Source organism: Sminthopsis crassicaudata, chromosome 2 (assembly GCF_048593235.1).
Source record: "Sminthopsis crassicaudata isolate SCR6 chromosome 2, ASM4859323v1, whole genome shotgun sequence".
Taxonomy (NCBI): Eukaryota; Metazoa; Chordata; class Mammalia; order Dasyuromorphia; family Dasyuridae; genus Sminthopsis; species Sminthopsis crassicaudata.
This window is the reverse complement of record NC_133618.1, coordinates 425,037,430-425,062,023: the sequence shown is the minus strand read 5'-3', so window position 1 is coordinate 425,062,023 and position 24,594 is coordinate 425,037,430. Positions and strand designations below refer to the sequence as shown.

At 38.5% G+C, this 24,594-nt stretch overlaps 1 protein-coding gene across 3 annotated transcripts in view; it reads left to right on the top strand.

The window, feature by feature from the left end:
- Nucleotides 1–24,594, top strand: part of STK10 (serine/threonine kinase 10) — a 149,134-nt gene that overhangs the window by 103,587 nt on the left and 20,953 nt on the right. For 2 of the 3 annotated variants that reach the window (XM_074292068.1, XM_074292066.1), the window contains exons 8-12: nt 4,801–4,935; nt 6,734–7,315; nt 18,324–18,454; nt 22,068–22,191; nt 23,373–23,552. In XM_074292068.1, the coding sequence (XP_074148169.1) occupies nt 4,801–4,935; nt 6,734–7,315; nt 18,324–18,454; nt 22,068–22,191; nt 23,373–23,552 (1,152 nt within the window). The remainder of the gene's footprint in view (nt 1–4,800; nt 4,936–6,733; nt 7,316–18,323; nt 18,455–22,067; nt 22,192–23,372; nt 23,553–24,594) is intronic. The other variant, XM_074292067.1, reaches the window with a different exon arrangement.

Here is a 24,594-nt window from a genome sequence, read left to right as displayed (position 1 = left end):
AAGGAAAAAACTCCCTTCACAAGACATAGAATTTTTGCTGAATTGAGCAAACTATTAACTGCTTATTATCTAAAAGTTTTACTATCTCTGCCTTTTTATGCCATTGTTATTTCTATGCTCAAAAATTTATCATACTGTGCACACCCTTTGATCCAGCAGTGTTTCTACTGGGCTTATATCCCAAAAAGATCTTAAAGAAGGGAAAGGGACCCACATGTGCAAAAATGTTTGTGGCAGCCATCTTTGTAGTGGCCAGAAACTGGAAGCTGAGTGGATGCCCATCAATTGGAGAATAGCGAATAAATTATGGTATATAAATGTTCTATAAGAAATGATCAACAGAATGATTTCAAAGAGACCTCTGGAGAGACTTACATGAGCAGAACCAGGAGATCATTATACACGGCAATAAGAAGATTATAGGATGATCAGTTCTGATGGATATGGTTCTAACAATGAGATGATTCAGACCAATTCCAATGATCTTGTGATGAAGAGAGCCATTTGCTGATGAGAGGACTGTGGGAACTGAGGGTGGATCACAACATAGCATTTTTACTCTTTCTGTTGTTGTTTGTGCTTTCATTTTGCTTTCTTAGTTTTTTTTTCCCTTCTTGATCTGATTTTTCTTGTGCAGCAAGATAACTGTATAAATGTGTACATATATTGGATTTAACATATAGTTTAACATATTTAATATGTATTGGATTCTCTGTCATCTAGGGGAAAGGTTGAGGGGAAGGAGGAGAAAATTTGGAACACAAGGTTTTGCAAGGGTCAGTGTTGAAAAAGTACCCATGTATATGTTTTAAAAATAAAAAGGTTTAGTAAGAAAATGTTGAGAGAGAGAGAGAGAGAGAGAGAGAGAGAGAGAGAGAGAGAGAGAGAGAGAGAGAGAGAGAGAGAGAGAGAGAGAGAGAGAGAGAGAGAATATAGATAGGATACTGGATTTATATAAGGCAAACCTGCATTTGAATCCTGCCTCACATACTAAGACAGTTTGTCTCTGGGCTTAACTTTTCTCAATCTGTTTCCTCATTGGCAAAATGGGGGTGATAACAATACCTCCTACCCAACTAGGTTGTTAAGTGAGATAATATAATGTAGAATAATTTGTAAATCTTAATAGGCTAGATAAATGTTAGCTCTGGTAGAACTCTCCCTTATAACAAAGGAAAACAAACCGGCAAATTGTACTAACACAGGACTGCAATAGACTGTAATATAATAATATACTATATTGTATATATGTAATATAATATAATGTATATAATATGATATAATATAATGTATACATGCATATAATATAATATATAATATAATTTATATATGTAATATAATAATAGACTATAACATTCCACATCCATCTTTCTGCTAAGAGAAGGGAGCCCAGTGAGTCATCAAGAATTTGTTCAGTGCTGACAATGTCAGGCACCATCCCAAGCACTGGGCTTACAAAAAGAGCCAAAAACAATACGTGCCTTCAAAGAACTCCCAATCTAATGGGGGAGACTATACATAACTGTATGTGAGATACAGACAGTGTAAAAAAGAAGGAAGAATTTAAGACATGTATTTCTTCATTTATTCTCTGGGACCAAGGTCGACATTGTACTTAATCTGAGTTCAGCTGCTTCTTTGGAGGTGTCTCTGTTTATCTTTTCATATTCATTGTATGTGTTCTCCTTGTTCCAATTTTTTTTCCCTATGATGACACTGATACTACAAATCTCTTGTTCCTCTGAATTCTTTATATGGAATGGACTCTACAGTTTCTATCTCTGACAAATATTAATAGTGTCACAGTGAACAGGCATGCTGGTGAATATTTAACAACAACCCTCTGAAATGTAAGACCCTCTTTTTTTTTTCCCCTGAGGCAGTTGGGGTTAAGTGACTTGCCCAGGGTCACACAGCTAGAAAGTGTTAAGTGTCTGAGACCACATTTGAACTCAGGTCCTTCTGACTTCAGGGCTGGTGCTCTACCCACTGTGCCACCTAGCTGCCCCTGTAAGACCCATTTTAAAATTTGATCTATACTATTAACATTTTCTCCATTACTTTCTTAAATCTAGGAAATCAACAAAACAATAAATCAAGCCCTGATTTTGTAGTATTTGCCAATTTCAAGGCAATTGGTTCTAAGCCCCTGGATGGAGTATATCTTGAAGGCCAGGGAAGGGACCCTCTGAACTCTTGAGGTCCCTTGATTGAAGGATTCCAAAGAAGTTGTCCTAAAATATGGCTGTGTCCTGGGATATTTGTCTAGGACTGTAAGGCCTGTTTCTGATACTGTGCATGTAACTTTCCTAGCAGTATGTGCCAGTTTGGGACACCCCTCCTCCCTGCCAAACATGTCAGCTGCTCTGAGCAAAGTTCCCTGTCTACCCCCAGAAGGCCATTGCCTCTACTGCATATTTTGAGCTGGTGTCTCTCTCCTTAATCTGAACTGGCAGGTTTGAAGTGGAGGAAGAACCTTTCTAAACACATTCTAAGCTCCCTTCTCTTGCTGGAGAGATGATGAAGGAGAAAAGCGTTCCATGGCTTGTGTCCCAGAACAGTTTACAAAACAATGTACTTAACCCTAATCAGTCACAGGAGGTACCTCCGAGTTCTTGCCAGCTATGGTCTCCCCAGGCTTAACACCATCTGCAGCCTTGCTCTTAGGGACTTGGGGGCTGACATGACTTGACCTAGCTCTCTGCAGTTTCCCCATGGGATTCTTTTACCAAAGAATCCCTCTCCGTGCATCCAATGCCAGAGAACTTCCCGTCTTCCTATCCTGTGAGTGCCAAGTATGGGAAATGGGGACAAATGACTTAGCCTATAGAAGAAAAGAGACTTGGTCTCATTTAATTGCCTCTAATTTGGTCAGTGTGTTATGTATCTTTAAGAAGCATAAGGATTTCCAAAAGCATGCCTGGGAAGTTTGTTCTTTTGGCCACATCTGCATCAACCACTACAGCTATTTGACCTTTGACTTATTGCTTAAGTTTGCATATGTGAGGTTACACAACATTTATGCTTAAGGAGCTGTCAGGATCTGATTTTCCACTCTCTGTTACAAAAGGCTGTTGAAACTCTAAACCACTTCTCTAACTTGCTCCGGAGAGGGCATTACAAGGGGCTCAGAACCAGAGTAAGGGGTCTGTTTCTCATCTGTGATTGTGAAACCTCACTAATTTGGACTGCTTGGGGATAGGCCAGGTCCAATGAATGGAGTCTGAATTACAGAATGTTTTTAAAAAATGAAACTTTCATTACTTGCACTTAGAGTGACTTGGCTGAGTCTAAGAAAGTATTTCCTAGATGAGGCCCTTTAGGAGTCCTGCTTTAATGAAAAGTCAAAAATGATTTATAATTTAGCATAGAATCAGAATTTTTGAGAGAAGATAACCTGAAAATTATTTATCCCAATTTTCTCATAATGTATTTGAGGTACCTAGAGAAATTAAATGGTATACTCACATATCCATGTTAAAAGTCGCTAGGTTGCCCGGTGGATAGAATGTTAGATCTGGAATGAGACCTGAGTTCAAATCTTACCTCATATACTTACAGGCTGTATGATTTTAGTGGAGTCATTTAATAGCTGTATACCTCAGTTTCCTCAATTATAAAATGAGTTAATATTCTCAGCTACTTCCCAAGGTTGTCATGAGGGAAGATAACATTTGTAAAATGTTTAATATAGTAGTAGGCACTCAATAAATGCTTGTTTACTTCTTTTCTTCCTTCTTTGCAGCTATCCCAGTATAAATAGGCAAGTTTTAAGTATTTCGAAGGTACCTGAAAGATAATTTTCTCAAGGAGTTATCATCTTTATCTTACTTTTCACTCTTCCTTTTTTAAAGTATATTTTTTGGTAGAAAAACTTCTTCCCACCTCATCTCCTAATCATGAGATTTCAAATTAATGAGGTTTTTGCAGTATTTCTTTAACAACACCCTGGGGTATCTGTGCATCTGTGCACTTGGATTTAGGAATGTGTGTTATTGCTAAGTGTATACACCCTAGTTCTCTGGGAGGGAGATGGGGAAGGGAAGTTACAAGCCTGAGGAGCATATGCTCTTGTATTGCTGAAGTTAACATCTGCTGAAAACCATAAAGAACTTAGTATTTTACAGCATTTATGAAAGAGCTCTTTACTCTTAAAGATGTCATATTTCTAAAAGTACATATAAATAGTCCACTTTTTCCTTCTGGAAGGCAGTGTTGTATAGTGCCTAGAGCCTAGGACTTAGAACCAAAAGAAACCCTTCTCAGTCATTTACTAACTACTTGGCCCTAAACAAATCATTTAACCTTTCTTTCTTCCTCATCTGTCAAGAAGGGCTAACTCTTATCCTCACAATAAGCCTATAAGTTAAAATCAAATATCTGCAAATTCCTTTGCAAATCCTAGAAAACCAAATAGACATCGATCAAGTAATTTATTAAATACTTACCATGTGTTAGGCACTCTGAAGTTCTGGGGATAAAAAGTCATAAGTGAAACTGTCCCTGCTCTCTAGGAGCTTAAATTCTAATGAAGTGTCTTTGTTATTTTCTTTGTGAAGCTTTCCCTGTAGACCTTTGAGAATCCACAACTGGGTGTTTCTTAGGTTATTTTCAATGTAAATCAAGTAGCAATTAGCCTTTATTTGAGTCTTGTTGGGATACTGCAGTACCTCTGAGTATCACCCTCCCCAAAAGACTAGGGTCTCCTTGTCCAGTTGTCTCAACCTTTCAGGCAACCTATAACCTACACAGCACAGGGAGATACCTTTTCTAATCTTTGTTTGTGTGTTGTTTACCCAGCATCCTTTTGTCAGCAAAATCACCAGCAACAAAGCTCTCCGGGAGCTGGTAGCTGAAGCAAAAGCTGAAGTGATGGAGGAAATTGAAGACAATAGGGAGGAAGGAGAAGATGATGACTCAACAGAAACGGTATCTGTAAGTCTGGCTCTTTTAAAAACACACAGACACAACTACTTCTTGCAAGATTTTTTATTTCATTTTTTTAAGAGATGAATTATATAACTTTAAAAAAAAACCTCTAAATAATTATCAGTAGGAGAGGAATGTGTTTTCAAGAGTATCATCCATGTACATTTGGGACTAATTCATGCTTGTAGATGTGCTGTTTTAACCTCCTCTATTCTCTAGGAGAAGGTTCCTTAGTGACTTTATTTCCATCCAGCTGGACAGGAAAGCTTCTTTTGGGGGAGGAAAGAATCACTGACCAGATGCTGTTGTGTATCTTTGTGAGCCAACTTGTCTGGATAAAGCCAATCTATCCATTCAAGAAACAAGATTAAACCTAGGTTTAAAAAAGAAAAAAAAAACGATTTGCTCCATAACTTCATAGAATTTTAGAACTGGTAGGTACCTTAGGGATTATGTCGTCCAAATGCCTCATTTAATGGAGTGGGAAACTGGGGTGTGGAAAATAAAAGCAATTTGCTCAGATACACATAGCTACTTAGTGCTAGTAAAGGGGTTGAAAAGAAATGGCATAGTTAGGCGATGGATTGACCAAGTAGAGAAACAAATAGAGGTAAAGTTAAGATTCCTCTGATTCCCTTGCTTGGAAAAATGGAGAAACTGGAACACTGACCACTTCAATGGGAAAGCTTGAGCCAGGAGAACAATTAGAAATGGAGGGTCAACAAATCTGTGATATCAAATTTCTTTTTCTTTGACCATGGCCATGATCTTTGGTCAAAACCATTATTCAGAAATATCAGAGGAATCAGAAATTCAATAGAGAATTTTTCTTTTTTAAGGGAGTTATAATGATTATTTCTGGAAAACATAATCATCCAATAATTTTATTGAGTTTTTAAGTTCATTCTTGAATATGGGGAATCATTTTATACCATAGGCAATCCAATTTCATGGGAAATGAATCCTAGGAAACTTTTCCCATCTTACTCCAAGGCATCATGGGAGATAGGTATATATCCCACTTTCATGAGGTATGTTTGTATGGTACATATTAGCTAGTCCTTCCCTCTGGGAGGCTACATTTTAACTAAACATGCATGTTCATGAATTCCTAGAAGTTATAATAGTTACAGTATAGTAACAAAATGAATTAAACAGGGAACATAACAATGAAATGGACAGCTCTGCTTTGGCTTCATTAAGGGTCCTTTCTCATTCATTTATTTTTTTGATGATAAATATTTTTCAGACCTTACTATATCAAGTGCTGGGGAAGATGAAGATAAAGAGAAAGAGAAGATGTATTCCCACATTACATTTACACATAAGCACTGTACACAGAGAAGATAGTGATTAGTAATTATTAATTGACACCATACACTCTATGCTCACAAGTGAGGAAGACGGAGTATAAATCAGAGATTCTCAAAGGAGAAAATTAAGTGAAATAGACTTTAGAGTTTCAAGCCTTTTTATATCCCATTGATTCTGGTGGATACTAACTCAAATCTTCTTATCAGAATATGTAGAAATAAGGTCATCAAAGCATCTTTTAAAAAAATACAGAGAACAGAAGTCTAAAAAGAAGCACAGACAAGCAAGGCTGGGTTAGTTGGATTTACTCTACTTAAAAAAAAAAAAAAAAAAAACAAAGGAGCCATACATTGTAAAGATTTGCTGTTTCTTTTTCTGCCCCACTAAATATATGGAAATCCACATTTTATTTGGTGTTTGTTAAGCTTAAAATAATTTTTTAAACTTAAAATGTATAGAAATAATTGGTTGTATGTCATTTTCTTAAAAGCCTCCAGGGACACACACGAGGGACTCTTCAGAAGTGAGTCAACTGAGTTTTGATGGAGAAAAATTTCCAGAGTTACCAGCTCCTGGCCCTACTGAGCCCAAAGGCAATCTAGATAAGCCCAGTGACAAACTTTTAGATGGAGAAATTGCCACTGTCCAGGTAGATGGTAGCAACTCCATTCAAACCATAAGTACTTCTGACCTGCCTGGAAATGAGGATAGCCAAGCTATACCTACAACTCCAGGGAAATACCGATTCAGTGCTCCACCTGGACTCTTAGATGCCAAAGTTTCAACCACAGAGGAGAAACCTTTCTCTAACCATCAGAGCAACAACTTAGACATTCCTACCAACAAAATCAACAAGGGAAGTCGAAGCCGGCCCACGAGCAGCATCCTGGAGAACTTAGTGGGTGAAAAGATTGCTAATGGGAGCCTAGAATCGCCTGCTCAAATATCCCTTGGTAAATCTAAGAGAGACTCAGACTGTGGGAGTCTCTCGGCCTCTGAGAGCATGGATTACAGTGTTTCACTCTCCACTGACTTATCTCTAAATAGGGAGATGGGTTCATTGTCTCTGAAGGTAAGATTTGAACTTGGATTGAGTCTTGCAGGAGCCATGCTAATCACACCAGGGGAAATTATTTTAATTTAGGAAATGTGATGATTTTCTGGTTTTGTTCCTGTTCGGTAGGCTTAGAATATATATTGATTCTGGTTTGAACTGGCTGATGAGTTGGGTTTTTTTTTTTAATCTTTGATTAAACTTAATTTAAGTTTAATTAAAAAATCTTTTTGGTGGTACAATAAATAAAGCATCATATTTGGAATTGAAAAGATCTGAATTTAGGAGAAGCTAGGTGATTCAATAGATAGAGCACTGGCCGTGGAGTAAGGAAGATCTGACTTCAAATGTGGTCTTACACATGTATTAGCTATGTAAAAACCTGGGCAGGTCACTTAACCCCACTTGTTTCCTACCACCCACTCCAAGAAAGACCTGAATTTATTTTTTGCTTGAGATTATCTGTGATTCACTTAGTCTCAGTCTCTTTCAAGTTTCCTCTTCTGTAATAAAAGGGATAATAATAGTATGTATCTCACAGGATCATAGGATCAAATGAGATAATATATGCTGAATATCTTGCAAATCCTTAAAGTGCTATATAAATGCTAGTCATTATTATTGTTGTTGATATTACATTCATATAAATATACTTTTCACATTTCTTCTAGATTTTTGTTTCTAGCTTGACTTAAGATCCTAATATATCTCAGAGGGAGAGTGAAAGCCTTCTCATTGTTTACTTCCAGGATCTACCTCCAAGAGCCTTATAGCTGGCTCACCTTGTCACTGGGAGTTTTCATGAATGAACAGTTAAGTTCAATTCAACAAGCATTTTTCAGGTGCTTATTGTGTGGCAGTGTTGTCCTAGGTACTGACACCATAAAGCAAAATATTCTGTGCCCTCAGGAAGCTTACCTTCGACTGAGTAGAGGGTAAAAATATGACAGGCAGCTAGGTGGCACCATATTGCACAGAATGCCAGGCTTAGAATCGGGAACATTCATCTTCCTGAGTTTAACTGTGGTCTCAGACACTTCCCAGCTGTGTGACCCTGAGCAAGTCACTTAACCCTGTTTGGCTCAGTTTTCTCATCTGTAAAATGAGTTGAAGAAGGAAATGCGGACCACTCTAGTGTCTTTGCTTTGAAGTCACAAAGGGTTTGACGTACTGAAATACGACTGAACAAAATTTACAATGCCTGGCAATCATAATAATAATAATTGTAATAACTAGAATGGATATAATGCTTTTCAATTTGCGAAGTACTTCACAAATATTATCTCATTTTAATCTCACAATGACCCTAGGAAAGAGGGACTATTATCATATCCATTTTACCAATAAGGTAAACAAATTGAGGCAAATAAAGACTAAGTGACTTACCTACACATAGCTAATAAAACATGATTTGAACTCAGGTCTTCTTTACTCTAGGTCCAGCATTCCATCTATGCCCCACCTGCTGTCTCTTTCTTGGTATCAGAACTTGAACTATGTTCAAGTCCCAGCAATTCCACTCGCTAAATGTAAAACCTTGGGTTAGTCACATATCCCCTCTGAGAGGTTCTTCATCACTAATGGGGACTACTTCATGGATTCGTTCTCAAGAAAGTGTTTTGTTAACTATAAATATATAAGCATTAGCTATTTTTTTCTTTGGGGTAAGGGGGGAAAAAAAAAGTCTTTCCCATCTTTTAGTAATTCTGGAGACTTCCCTCTGTTAATTATCTCCTCTTTATCTTGTATATAACTTGTTTTGTAGATATTTGTTTCCCTCTCTACTCCTCCCCAAAATTTATATCACAATCTCTTTAAGGGCAGGGATTGTCTTTTGCCTCTTTTTGCATCCTCTGCACTTTAGCAGGTGCCTAGCACATAGTAGTTACTTAGTAAATTTTTTTTAATCAATAGAAAAGATAACTCTGTGAGGAAACTCCCTCTATCCTTGTAGATCAGTGCCTGCTCTGCAGCTTTTAGTGTTAAGGTAGCTTGGAGTCATCGGAAGGATAAAAAAAACTTTCCTAACATCATACCAATGTGTATGAAAGGCAAGACTCGAGTGGCACTTTATTAGTATTATTACTTTAGCAAAAATATGTATTAACTCTTGTACTACAAACAATATACCTACCTGCTTGAAGGTGGATGGAACCATCTAACTGCCCCTAAATTCAAGTCTTTTCAACTCCAAATTTGGTGTTTTGTGTACTGTACCATCAAAAAAAAATTTTAATTACATTTAAATCAAGTTTAATCAAAGGTTAAAATAAAATAAATCAGCCACTTCAAACCAAATCTAATAATAAGCATTAATATAGTGCTTTAAAGTAGTCTAAAGAATTTCATATACACACATACACTCATATGTGTGTGTGTGTGTAAAAGTGATCTTTACAACAGCCCTATGAGGTAGATACTGTTTGGCCATCTTACTGATATGGAAACTAAGGCTCAGAAAGTATCTAGTTCCATATCACATCATCTTGTAAACATCTAAAGTTGGATTTGAATCTAGGTTTTCCTGATTTCAAGTCCAGTACCTTTTCCTGCACCATGCTGCCACACACTAAATGATAAAAGACCTTTTTTGCCTTCTTCCTCTGAGAAATATTTAGGAACATTGCTTTCTAGGCCATGGCTTCAGCCATTCAGGCACCCTACACTTGCTACTGCTAAAACACTGGCAAATGGCATTAGCACTGACCACTCTGAGGTTTGCATTTGTAACAAAATAGAGAGCTCACTCTATCAGATGGAGGTTCTATAGTTGTCCTTGTATATTATCAAACTCAGTCCTTCCTCCTTTACTTTCATCTTAGACATTTATTGTTTTGTAGGGAAAGAAAGAATAACTTTTGTACGTATATAGGATTTTACTGGGTGCCAACAAAGTTGAACCAGAAAGCCCTTGTCTAGATTAATGAGATCTTTTAAATCTAAGAAGAGGAAAGAAACCTTGACTAGAGACACACTTAAGATTAGTGATTGTGTGTATGTGTTTTCAAACAACATCCTTCCTAAGTTCTATTTTGAAAGTTTTGTTTTGGTCATTTCTCTGATTTGTGTTCCTTCCCCTCCCCCCTCTTTTTTTTTTTTTTTTTTATTCAGTATGGCAGGTAGCATTTTATTTGGAATCAGAAAATGAGGAAAGGATATATTGCACAAAAGAGGAAGACGCAGGATTGACAACAAAGGAAAAGGGGAATTCCAAGAAAAAGAGAAAGGAAAGGAAAGGAGAGTCCTGATGAAGCAGGAACAATGGCTAGATTTAAAAAAAAAAAAAAAAAAAAAGATAAGAAGCGGGCTCAAGTATGGAAGTAGACCAAAGATTCATAGATTTTGATTTGGAAGGGGCTCTCTTGGTCATTTAATACCAAACTCATGGCCTGCTCTGCAATCTACTAAATCTGAAGTAAAACTCCTCTAAGTGCAAGTGAACCAGTATGAAAATTGGGAAATATGTAACAAAACACAGCACACTACAAATAATGTTAATTCATGGTTTTCTACGTTTAGATGCAGCTGCAGGGGATCTGTTTCTATGTAAGCCTGACATCCCTGATTTAGTTCATCCCCCACATTGAACAGAGGAAGAAATTAAGTCCTAGAAAGTTGAAGTAATTTACCCCAGCAGAGCGGGGCTTTGAAAGCAAAGCTTCCAATTCCATATCTGATTCTTTTAATTATGCTATTCACAGTCGCATTTGGAAAATGTGTTACAGCAGAAGGCAAGTTTGAGTGTAGGACAGAATTGTCGCTAACAGTCAAGTAACCACACAGATCATTGCAATCCTATTAAGCAACCAATTATTAAAGTAGTGTGGTAGAGTAGTGATGATGAAGGCCTGAGTAACTAGGTGGGATTGATAGAGAGAGCCTGAAGTATAGATAAAATTGCTCCTTGAGGGAATTTAATTGAAAAATTAAACTGATGAGGATCAGTTTAATCATACAGTCCCATCCTCTATAGAGGTTATGTCCAGCCAAGAAATCCAAGTAAATATCCCCTATAAATCTGTCCATGGATCACACCATCTTTGCTGAATCTCTTTTGGGGCTATCAATCTCCCTTGTGATATCTTTCCCTTCCCTTTCCCCATGCCACATGGTATCTCCTCTCATCTCATCTCCCCCACCTGTGCCTCATGGTGTCTTTCTTCTTATAGCTAATTAACTCTTATACTATACTAAACTCTTCTGGCCTGCCATTTAAGGGCATACTCCCACCTCATGGTGTATTCCCTTTCTCCTAGTTAATTATGAATTCCACTAGGGAACTTGTCTTTTCCATTGTTAATTTTTAAAACCCTTTCTTAACTATATACTCTCCCAAACTCTATTTCATATTTATCATTCCTGGTATCTATTGTAGCTATTCCTTTTGTCTGTAACCTCTTCTAAATAAACCTACATTTTGCCAAAGAATGGCCATTGTGAATCCTTCACATAACTGAACCCCCACATTTGCTAACTACATCAATCTCATCATTTGGTACTAAGGCCCAAATACTTGACTAGAAATTGTTCTTCTAAATCACATCAGTGAGATAGTAGACTTGAAGTTAGGAAGACCTAAATTCGGATCTGGAGATCTAGCGCAAGTCATTTAACCACTTTCCATCTTTTGAAAATAGATTTCTAGGGGCAGTTAGTTGGTATAGTGGATAGAGTACCAGCCCTGAAGTCGGGAGAACCTGAGTTCAAATCTGGACTTAGAACACTTAATACTTCCTGGCTATGTGACCCTGGTCAAGTGACTTACCCCAAATGCCTCAACAAAAACAAACAAAACAAACAAAAATGTATTTCTACTGATATCTTTTGTTTTTTATATCACTAGATTTTGTTCCAGGATCTTTCCTACATCTCTTCTTAGATAGTCATCTCTTATCATATTTTTTTAAAAGAAAAAGGAAAAAAGAAAATCAGCAAAGTTGATACATACATTGAAAAATTATGAAATTATCTGGGATGTTTATGTTTTATGCTCATGACAGGAGTTGAAGTGTTCTATCTTAATTTCTTCTGGTGAGGATAATAATAGTTTCCTATCTTGCAGGATTGGATTAAGGATCAAATTGGACAAACTCATTGTTGTTCAATCATGTCTGAATCTTTGTCACACTTTGGAGTTTTCTTGGCAAAAATACTGGAATAGTTTGCCATTTCCTTCTTCAGCTCATTTTACAGATGAGGAAACTGAGGCAAACAGACTAAATTTGAACTCAGAAAGATGAATCTTCTTGACTTGAGCCCCAACACTATCTACTGCACTACCTAGCTATCCTAGTGTATGCTTACCAAATCTCAACCCTTTTATTTAAGTCAGCTGTTGTTATCTGGGCCCTACTACTTCTAAAGAAGGCTCTGTGCTGATTGCTGGGTAAACAAAAAGAATTTTTTTTTTTTTTTTAAAGAATCCCTTCTTTTAGTGAATTTACATTTTGCTAGGAGTTTCCTAATCCCCAAATCCAAAACCTCAGGCTGCCTTTCCTATTGTCCCAGACTGGGGAGGAAGCTAGCCTCTGGAACCATTGACTGCCAATTAGTTGATTACTGATCGAGAGGACTTTTACTGACACTGGGAAGTTGGTCCTTGATCAAGGGCTCAGAGAGTCAATCACTAGTGCTGGATTTTGAGTCGGAGGTTCCAAGTTCAAATTGCTTTTCTGCTGCCCACTATCTGTGTGACCTTGTTCAAATCATTCAACTTCACCTATAAAATGAGAAAGATTAGATTAAGTGACATCTGAAGTCCCTGCTACCTACCTTAAGATCCATTATCTCTCTTTACTGCTTCTATCCCCCTCGTTCTCCTCTTTCCCTCTTCCCATGAGGCAGCTTCTCTTTTGTTGAGGTGCCTGCTTTTGTAAAGCTTTTCAGTCTCTTTAGTTACCTTGACCTTGAAAATTTCTTTGGAAAGAAATCCTGGAATCTGGTTCAGAGAACCCTGAGAGTTGGGCAGGATTTTCCTGACTTGACTTCTAGGAATTTAGCCAACAGTCTTTTTACAATTACAGTGAAAGCCATGTGGTATGTTCTCATGATTAACTTATACATAAACCAGATACAATGAGGAGGAAAACATAATTCTCTCTCAGCCCTTTCATCCCCATTTGATGGGAGATGTTCTGATGGGGGTTGGAGGGCAACTAGAAGAGAAATGAGTTAGCTTCTTAGGTTTCCAAAAGGACAAACTAATGTTGCTAGATCTGGGAAAACAAGGACTTTTATTTATAGTTAACCTTTGGTTACTGGATCACTATAAGAGGAGCAATAGTACGGATAAACCAGAACCAGAGATAATGTGAACACTAAGGCTTCTTGGAGGCAGTCAATTTCCCAGCCTCATTCCAGTTGGCATCAATTAGGCAATAATGACTTTGCATTCCCTGAGCGCATACTTGCTAGAGAAAAAGGCTGAGTGTACCAATGGTGAGGATGAAGTAAAAAGTAGATAATCCACATATGGTTAATTGAGTGAAAACTGAAATTGCTTCCCCTGGAAGCTGCCCACTGAGATGTTGCGTTGTGCCAGGGTTGAAGAAGGGACATAGAACCATCAGGCTCCCTCTCCTGTTGAATTTGCATTGACTTTCTTTCTCCTCTCTGGAAAGTAGGAACATTAACTGAAGCAGCAAATGGTTAACCTCATTCTTTTTCTCTATCACTTCCTATATTGGCACGTACTTGATCTGGCTTTTAAGCTAGTTTTTAAGCTTGGTCAAAGAATAGGAGAAATCTTTAGATCTGAAATACAGAAAAAAACTCTTAAAAACTTGAAGACTTCATATCTCCTTTCCAATTCATCCTCGGCACACTGGCCAAAACAGTCTTCCTAAAGCACCTGGCGGACCACAACATTCCCTTTTTCAAGTACTGAAACATACAATCCAAAGTTTGGCATTTAATGTTCATCACAATCTGGCTCTACCCTTATCTTTCTAGACTTACTTCCTCTATTTCCTTTCACACATGCTATAATTCAGCCAAACTAGTCTACTTGTTTCCTGAACTTGGCATTCCACCTCCCACTTTATGCATAAGAGATCACCCCTGCCTGGAATGCAGTCCCAACTCTCCCAGACTCTTATCTTCTTTCAAGTTTAAGTTCAATTCCATTTTCCTGAACAGGAACTTCTTTGTTTCTAGCAATTTATATATGTGTTGTGCAACATTACCTGACTACAGGTGGGGCCACCTGACAGTGGCTGCTGGAGATCCAACCCAGATCTGCAGAATGGATCTCCTCTGGTGAGAGGATGACACAAGGAGGGAGAGGCTGTTTCTGTTCTCTTATCTCTCTGACTGAGAGGCTAGGGTGTTTTCTGACCTCTCTCCTCTTTTCTCTGCCTCCCAATTTACCTGTGTCAGCAAAGGCTGCGTTGCAACTCCTTCAGATGTTATGATCCACAGCTGTGGAGGCTTCCGGAGAATTGACCTGTCCCTTAACGTATTTATTCTCATTCATTCTCTTTTTGTCTCTGTCTCAGTATCTTTCTGTCTTTGTCTCTCTTGTTTTCTTATATTTATTTATCTAGGCATTCCATGTATCCTTTAATTAGAATGTAAGCTCCTTAAAGGCAGGAACTGGTTTTTTTCTTTGTTCTGCCTTTGTATCTTCAGCACCTGGCATTGGGCTTTGGGAAATTGAATGGATGGGGCAAATAAGACTTTTCTACCAAATCCCAACTATTAGAATCAAGTGTGTGGGATGGGTGCGAGACCCCCTTACTCAAATTAACTAATCAGAGACATCTTCAGATACAAAGAGAAAGCATTTATTCGGCCTTTTCAAGGAGAGGCCCAAGCACACCCAGGCAGTGATAGAGCCTTCCACCTCCCAATATTTGCTTGGCCTGGCAAGCCGGAAATAGTAAAACTGGTTAAATAGCAGAAGACCCAAGTCTTTTCATTGGATGGATTGAAAAGGAAGTAACCATTATTGACCAATGGTCACCAATGTTGTCTGCTTCCTGTGGGTCACGTCACTTCCGGAAGCTTAGACCTAGAATCTGACCTTTTTTGCCCTTAGAGAACTCTAGGTCTAGAGATCATGTGACTTCCTGCAACTTGGGCCTAAATTCTGACCCACTCCCATCTCATAGACTTTTTTGAGAAAACTTCACCTGGTCGCATTCACAGGTAATCATCCCTCATTACCTAAAAACCTTAAATTTAAGACAAATAGAAGGAAATATTACTTCACATGGCATGTAGCAAATTTACATATTCTCTGGCCAAAGTTCCATGTGTTGCAAAAAGCCTTTCCCAGTCCTCTTTAATGTTAGCTCATTTCCTCTGAGACTACCCCCAAACTATCCTGTGTATATCTTTTTGGACATAGTGGTTTGCATGCTGTATCCACCAATAGCTGAGCTCCTTGAAAGTATGAACTGATTTTTGCCCTTTTTTTGTATCCTTAGCACAATACATGGCATATAACAGGTGCTTTAAAAGTGCTAATTGGCTATGTAAATATAAAAACTTTTGGAAAAATTTAAAATCATAGATGACATCTATAATCAACAAGCAATACATATATATATATATATATATATATATATATATATATATATATATATATATACATACATATATATATGTATGTATGTATGCCCAACTCTATACTGTGGGAATACGGAAGTAGTATAAGACACTATTGGATCCTGTCTTCAAAAAGCTTATAATTCATGTGGGTAAATAAGATTAAAACAGTGAAACCATCATTAAATACTGTTCCAATGCATCTGTGCTCTCACTAATGTGAGTATTCCTTCCAAAGATTTAGATCACAATCCTCCCAAATCTGTTCCTCATGTTTCTCTAATCCAAAAATGCTCCTTTGGGCCCACTTCAGAGAAATCAATTCACCCACTCTGCTGGGGAGAGAGATGGGGACTGGGTTTTCTGTTTTGATTTTGTGAGTATATTATTGGAGCATGTGGGTTCTCCATTGTGATGAGGTCCTAAGTAACTAGGTGGGGTTGGTAGAGAAAGACTGAAGTACTGATAAGATTACTTCCTGAGGCCAGCAGGGAAAGGCATTAATGAAGATCAGTTTAACTTTATAGTCCCATCCTCTGTGGAGGTCAAGGGTAGCCCCATCTTGCTGTGTCCTGTCAGAAATTCAAGATATGTCAAACCCCCAAGGTCAAATTTCCCTGATAATGCCTCATGGTGTCTTTCCTCTCATCCCTCCACCATGCCTTTCAGTGTCTTTCTCCTTCTTATGGCTAACTCTTTTAGGATGCTAAATCCCTCCATGGATTTAGCCTGCCAGTCAGTGGAGTACTCCCACCTCATGGCATATTCCTTTAATGGATTCTTCTAAATTCTTTTCATGGTAACCCTATTGCTCTCCCAGATCTATTTTATATTTACTATTATGGTGTCTGTTGTATCTCTTCATTTTGTCTGTAACCTTTTCTCCTAAATCAACCTACTTTTTGCCAAAGAGAATGGCCATTGTGAATTCTTCACCTGACTGAGCCCTGACAATTACTCTCCTATCACCATCATTTGAGCTGCATCTCAAACACATCTATTGTATATCCCTTGCTTTTGGTGATAACCTACTAAATAACAAAGACAGTAACAAAGACTAAGTTTGGAATTCTGCCTAGACTTTGGACCCTAATGAGAGTTTAGAACAGTCAAGGTAGAATTACATGGACATGATGACCTGATTTTAAGGAAAGAAAGGATATATTTTTTTGAAACTTCATAGAAGGGATGTGTTTTATTAAACTGTATGTCCTAATTTTTGGTTTGAAAAATGTGGTCAGCATGCTCATGAACAATGTAGGACTTGAGCTGGATTCTAAAGGATGGGTAACAGGTTGGAGGAACTTAAAGCATGGAAAAATCAATGAGTAGTATTTGCTATTTTTTTTTAATTAAGAGGTGAGACTCAATTGAGAGAGATGAGTAGCTTGAAGAGATAAAAGGTGTGGAATAGCTACTGTGAAGAGTAAATTAGGGAGTCAAATTGTTGAGTCATTTCAGCTTTGGCTGACTTTTTCTGACTCTATTTGGGGTTTCCTTGGCAAAGATACAAAAGTGGTTTGCCATTTTTTTTTTTTTCTGTAGCTCATTTTATAAATTAAGAAACTGAAGCAAATAGTGACTTGCCCAGAAGTTTTACAGGTTGTTAGGGGCTGATCTGATTAGAGAGCACTGGAAAATGAAATTGGAAAGGTTGGATAGGGCCAGATCATGATGGGTCCAGAAAACTGTGAAGAAATGTTTAAACATGATGTAGTGGGCAATAAAGCATCATTATGGTCTCTTGAGTAATGGAGTGATGTCATGGAAGTTTGTGCCATTAGCTTACCATTGGTTTTCTGAGTAGATTAGAATGAAGAGAGACTATAGTCAAAAAGGTTGTTGCTTTTAAGTCAGACATTGATGTGGCATAAATGGAAAGAGCTTTGAACTTGGATCTCACATAATAGCTGAGTAACTTTGGACAAATTACTTCATTTCTCTGAGGCTCAGTTTCCTCTTCTGTAAAGTGACAAGGTTGGACTAGATATGTTTCCAGGATAACATCTGTGATTTCGTTCACTTTCTGGGGCATCTTGGAATAGGGGACAGAGCAGGGCCTAGGATGTTGGTAATAAGATTGAAAAGAAAAAGAACAGCACAATCGGACCTTCAAAGAAAGAATCAAGTGAGTGTGGTGACAAATAGAAGTGCTAGAAGAAAGGAAATGGATAGAAAATAAGGTTCTAAACTGAGTTGTTGAAGCAAACTAGGAACATTTGTGGAGCACAGACCATCCCTCATCCCTTATCTTTTGAAGTTGACATTAAGGAAGAGAACTGTGACCTTAAAATGATTTCTCTGTGCCCACGTCAGAGATGTAATATTGAGTTGGCTAGAACATGAGTCAGTTCAGCTTAAGTCAATAAGCATGTTTTCTGTGCCTAAAATGTATGAGACTTTGTTAGGGCTTTAGGATATGGTTCTTTTATTGTCTGATTTTCTAAGTTTTACCTCTTATTCTATCTCTGGCCAGGAATCCAGGTTGCACAACAAAACCCTGAAGCGCACCCGGAAGTTTGTTGTGGACGGTGTGGAGGTGAGCATCACCACGTCCAAGATCATCAGTGAGGATGAGAAGAAAGATGAAGAGATGAGATTTCTCAGGCAAGCAGACCACAGTTCTTAAACTGGAGACGCAGCCATGGAGTATACTTGGATTATTTTTTAGAGAGAAAGAATTGGATGAGGTGGGGGAAATTTGGGCTGCCTTCTCAAATGAAGTCACCCCACAGATTTTGCTTCTTAGATCAGACTGAAAAGAGGCAACATTTGGTAACTGGGTTCAAAACTGATCTTGGACATTTTCTGACCATGTGATCCTAGATAATTCCTTTAACTTCTTTGATTATTTATAAAATAAGGATAATTAATAGTACCTACCTCATAGAGTTTCTGTGAAGATAGAATACATAAAAAGGGGAAAGGAAACAAATATTTATTAGTGTTCCTCATGTGCTAGACATTATGCTAAGTGCTTTATATATCTCATTTGATCTTCACAATAGCCTGCTTTATATATCTCATTTAATCTTCACAATATCCTCATTTTGCATTTGATAAAACTGAGCCAGGCAGAAGTTAAGTGACTTGTCCAGCCAGGATCACAGCTAGTAATATTTGAGAAAACCTCTGAACTCAGATCTTGACTCCAGGACTCTATCTACGGTACCACCTAGCTGAACACTGTAGAAATGTGAGCTGTTTTTATTATCAACAGTAATAATAACCATGGAGAGAATGAATTTGAGTGATATTATAGAGAGAGAATGATAAACCTTGGTAATGGATTGAATAGGACTCTGGGGTTTGAAGTTTAGGTGACTAGAAGAATGAAGGAATCATTAGAAGAAAAAGGGAAATTAGGAGAAGATAGTTTGGGATAGTCTGTTGAGTTTGAGAAGACGGTGGAGCAGTGAGCTGAAGATTTTGTAGGCTCTAGAAAAAGTGGACCTGCTGCTGGGGGAGGAAAACAAGGAGGAAGAACTGACATTTAAATAATGTTGGAGGTTTACAAAGTACTTTACAAATGGTGTCTCCTTTGATTCTCCCCCAAACCCTGAAGGTAGGTAGTATTATTCCCAGTTTATAGAGAAAGAATTTGAAGGTCAGAGAGAGTAAATGGTTTGCTTACAGTATACAGTGGGTAAATTTCAGAGGCAGAATCCAAATACAGGCTTCTTCTTAGTACAGATCCCTCACTTTTTTTCATTGAGAGAGGTTAGGGTTGGTTTTGGAGAGAGATTTAGAAGTTTTTTAACTGGTGGTGATTGTAGAAGTTCAGGGAGTGAAAGCAGTCACACAGAGAAAGATAGCAAAGAGAGCATAGTCAAGAGCCTTAGGGCTGGAGGGTGGTTGGTGGGGGAAAGAAAGAAGATATACTACAGTTTAAATAAATACAAAACACATTTCAAAGACAAATTGAACTGTGTATGTTAAGAGTTCTCCATCGGCTATAGGGACTTGGGAGTTAATTCTGGATAGACATCTACTTTCTTATGAAGATCTCCTGGCATCCCACCTACCAGGCAAAGCCTACATTGAATTAGGCTATTTTCTGTTCAGCTGTCCCTTGGGATGGGCTCAGGCTCTGTAGGGGAAAGGAAACACCTCAGTAGTACTTTTTAAAAAGCTCAATTTATCCTATATCCCTGTCAATGTTACCTCCACCCAGTAGTAGCTCAGATTTCATAAACTGGAATTCCAGCTCTGTGATGCCTTATTTAGTGAGGCTGCCCTTTGGCCTTAGAACTGGGCTGAGCTCCTCTGTATGAACAAGAGAAGTTGTGTTCTGCTCAGGTAATATGGATGAGATTTCACTGAGGTGAAGAGGAGGGCACTTTTTAATAAGGAGCCCTTTTTCTTTTCCTTTCTTTTTTTTTTTTTTTCCTACTTATGAGGTTGAATTTCCCTTAAATTATGAAGGGATTCAGATTAGCTAGGCTCCCTCAGGCAGAGCTGAGAGACAAACAAACACACACACACACACACACACACACACACACACACACACACAGAGAAAGGGACAGAGAGAAAGCTCCTGTGACATTTGGGTGCCTATAGTTGGAATGCTTGTGGTTAATACTTTTCTTGAAATGTGGCTAAACCTTTGTTAGCTTCTCCCATTAAAAGTCCTTTCCAATGCCTGGACCCTGGACAGTATGATATTGCTGTTGTTTTAACAAAGATTATATACTTCTGGATTTCTCATCTCTGCCCTTTCAGATTCATTGCCTTTCATCCCCTTCTTCCAAAAACATCATGCCCATCCCTCTGTAGGGAAGTTAGGTTAGTAAAAATGATGTTGGCATCTTGCCTTTTCTACTTTGGGGCCCTCAGACCTTTTCAATTCTATACAGAGGAGGAGTTTGACAGCTAGACTCAGCTGGCAAGCTTGGTGAATCCAGAAATTCTAGAACTTGTCTTTGAAAGTTATATAGAGATTTGAAATGGGTTAAGTATGGAGTCTCTTTTCAGCCAGGAAGATGGTTCTGAGGTTAGTTAACATCGCAAATTACAGAGCCATGGAATGTGGAAAAAGCAGGTTGGAATTTTTATGTAGACCCTATGGATTGAGTTAATTTGGTGAGACCAACTGAGGGACTCTGAAGAGGGTAGATTCTGATTAGGTCTCTGAGAGAGAGCTTATCAGAATTTAAGGATTTATAAAATACTTCCCTTGAGGGAATTAACCTGCATCTAATTCAGTCAGCTTTATTCAATTACAAAGAAATGCCCCTTATAAAGCAGACTTCTTTAACAGAATTTTCAGAATTGTAGAATGGTGAAGCTGAAAATGAGCTTAGAGATCCCTTTTATTTACATCTCCTATCATAATTCTGAAAGTAAGGAGACAAAATCAGTAATATTACTTGCCCAGGGTTTAGTGGCTGAGCTGACATCAGATTTTTCCACCCCGGGTCCCTTGTTTTTTCTATCACTCAAGGCTTTCTTTAAAAAACAAAAAACAAACAAACAACAACAACAACAAAAAAAAACATTTACATATTTGTCATGTTGTGCAAGAAAAATCAGACCAAAATGGAAAAAATCACGAGAAACAAATAGATGAAAATACTATGCTTTGATCCATATTCACTCTCCATAGTTCTCTCTCTGGATGCAGATGGCATTTTCCATCCAAGTCTATTGGAATTATTTTGGATTCCCTCATTGTTTAAAAGAGCCAAGTCCATCACTATTGATCTTCACATAATCTTATTACTGTGTATAATGTTCTCTTGGTTCTACTCACTTTACTTAGCATAAGTCCATGCAAATCTTTACAGGCTTTTCTGAAATTAGCCTGCTAATAGTTTCTTATAGAATAATAATTCTCTTACATTCATATACCATAACTTATTCAGCCATTCCCCAACTGATGGGCATCCACTCAATTTTCATTTCTCAAGAGTATCTTTCCATGGCTATGTAATTCAGTTTCTGCATCTGAACATGTTTAATTCAGGCTTTCACTGTGTATGAAAAGTGATCCTCCCACAATGCCTGCCCAAAGTAGGGCCACCTGGATGACCTTTGCTTGCCATGCTTAGCACAGTGCTTAGCATATTAAGTACTTAATTAATACCTTCTTTCTCCTGCCTTTTCTTTCCTCCATCCTTCTTCCTTTTTTCCTTACTCCCTCCCTTGTTCCCTTCTCTCTTTCCTATCTTCCTTTCCTTTGTTTCCCTTCTTCTTTCTTCCTGTTTCACCCCTTCAGGCGTCAAGAGCTTCGAGAGCTGCGTCTGCTCCAGAAGGAGGAGCACCGGAACCAGACCCAGCTGACCAGCAAACATGAGCTGCAGCTGGACCAGATGCAGAGACGCTTTGAGCAAGAAATAAATGTGAGTGGAGTTAGCATTCATTAACTTTATCTTTCTTAGAAATAGCCTAGTTGAACAAGCTAATAGGACAGTCCACGGTATGAAAGCAGCATTTCCTGGACCTGGAGAATATTAAGCTTTGGTTTGAAAAAGAAGAGATCACAAATATGATCATCTGCAATGATACTAGAGCTGTGAGACATGGACAGTGTCTTCAAATGTATTTTTATGGCAGTATTTCTCTAGCATGCATGCCACAGTCTTCTGTGTCCCATTTGCTACTAATTCTTTCTCTTCCTTCTCTCTCTCTCCTTTCTCCTCTCCTTCTTTTCCCCCCTTTCCCTCCTCTTTTTCCTCCCTCCTTCCTTTCCCTCCTTTTTCTTCTTCTTTCCCTATTCCCTCTTTTTTCCTCTTCATTTTCCTCTCCTCTGTTCCCCCTTTCTTCTCCCATACTCTTTTCTTCTCTTCCCCCTCTTTCCCTCCCCTTTTCTCTCTTCTCCCTTTTCCTCTCCATGTACATTTATGTATATACTATATTTAATGAATGATTAAGTGAAAGAAAAGTATTAAAACACAGAAATAATTACTTTCCTTAGGGATATTTGCATTTGAATAGGAAATTATTGACAAAAGTTTTCTAGATTGAAAAGATCTTGGGATCCCATGATTTAAAACTAGAAGTCACTACAGAGGTCACTTTAAATTAATCCTGTAATTTTACAAATGAAAAAGAAGCCCAGAGAAATTTAGCTTAAGGTCAACACAAGTTGTGAGAGATAAAGGTGGAATTTGAACCCAAAAAATAGAACTGACTCTTAGTTCCTATCTTGGGCTCCAGTATGAGGATTGATGATTGTTCTAGGGATACTTACCCTTCCTTCTGGGTTTAAATTTTGTTATGAGGGAATAAATAAAGGAAATCTTGGCCTACCATGCTGGAAACATTGTTGATTCCTCTTTTAGTCCTTTTCCTTTCCTGCTGAAAATATGGAAGCCAATCCTCATGTGGGCTGTCGAGGAAAGAGCCCGAAGGGGAAGGGAGGTCGGGGCTACACCAGGACACTGCCTGGGAGAGCTGGGCTTGTCCCAGCTTTTTGTCCCACCTAGAGTGAGAACCCAGCTTTAAGTCAGCATGGCTTATAAATGTCTTGCCTCTGCCTGTTATAAGTGCTCAGAAGAGTTGCCCTTGTTTCTCTGCTTAGGCCAAGAAGAAATTCTTTGACACAGAGCTGGAGAATCTGGAGCGGCAGCAGAAGCAGCAGGTTGAGAAGATGGAGCAGGACCACGCGCTGCGCCGGCGGGAGGAGGCAAAGAGGATCCGGGCCGAGCAGGAGCGTGACTACACCAAGTTCCAGGAGCAGCTCAAGATGAAGAAGAAGGAGGTAGAGTCAGGGCAGATTCCTTGTTTGAGGTGGTTTGAGGTGGTTTTGAGGAATGGCTTCTGAAGTGAGAGGTTCTCAAGCCTTGAGCTGTGCGGGTAAACTGGGGAATCTTTGCTGGTCCAGAGGGGATAGACGTTATGGATACAGCACCAGAGTCAGGCTGTGTGACCCTGGCCAAATCACCTCCTCTCTGTCTACCTCAGTTTTCTCAGCTGTAAAAATGGGGATAACAACAGCACCCATCTTTCAAAAAGCAGTATGTAGTACCACATTATTAAGGCTTACACCTTTCCTGTCTCCTTCCCTTCTCTTTGATTCAGAGCCACACTGGCCTCAGCCCAGTTTTACTGCTGGGATGAATAGAGTTGACTCAGGATTATAGAGACTGTGTGAAGAGCCCAGCATTTGGAGTTGAGGAGCTATCTTCAAATTCTGCCTTTGTGACTTTATATTATTTCTCTGGGCCTCAGTTTACTTATTTGGAAAGTGAGGGAGTTGGACTAGATCAGGGCTTCTTAAACTTCCCACTCATGACCCTCTTTCACTGGAGACCCTGGGTATGTAGGAATATAAAATATGTATATAAACCAGATATTTTCTGATAATAAATTGCAATTTTGTGACCCTCACTTTCAGTTACGAGACTGCCTCCATATGAGGGAATGAATCTCAGATAAAGAAGCTGGGGATTAATATTCCTTGCATCTTAGAACATGGTTCATGGATCCTGAGTTAGATGATTTTATGTGAATCTTGATCACATCCAATTTCAGAAGCCCCTATTGTATAGAATGGATGAGTAACAAGGACTGATCCAAGATGACAAGTGATCTCTCCTATTAAAACAAGTTTTTCTCAAGCTTTTTTTCTTACTGTGACCCTCTTGGCGATCCTTCTGATTCTGCCGCATTCCTCAAAACTTCAGTTTTTGTGAACGCAGGGGTTGGAAACAGACTGGGATGGTTCCTAGCATGGATACTCCTTCAACAGAGTAGAAAGACAGCAAGGACATGTTTAACTTATGTTGTATTGCCGGCTGTCT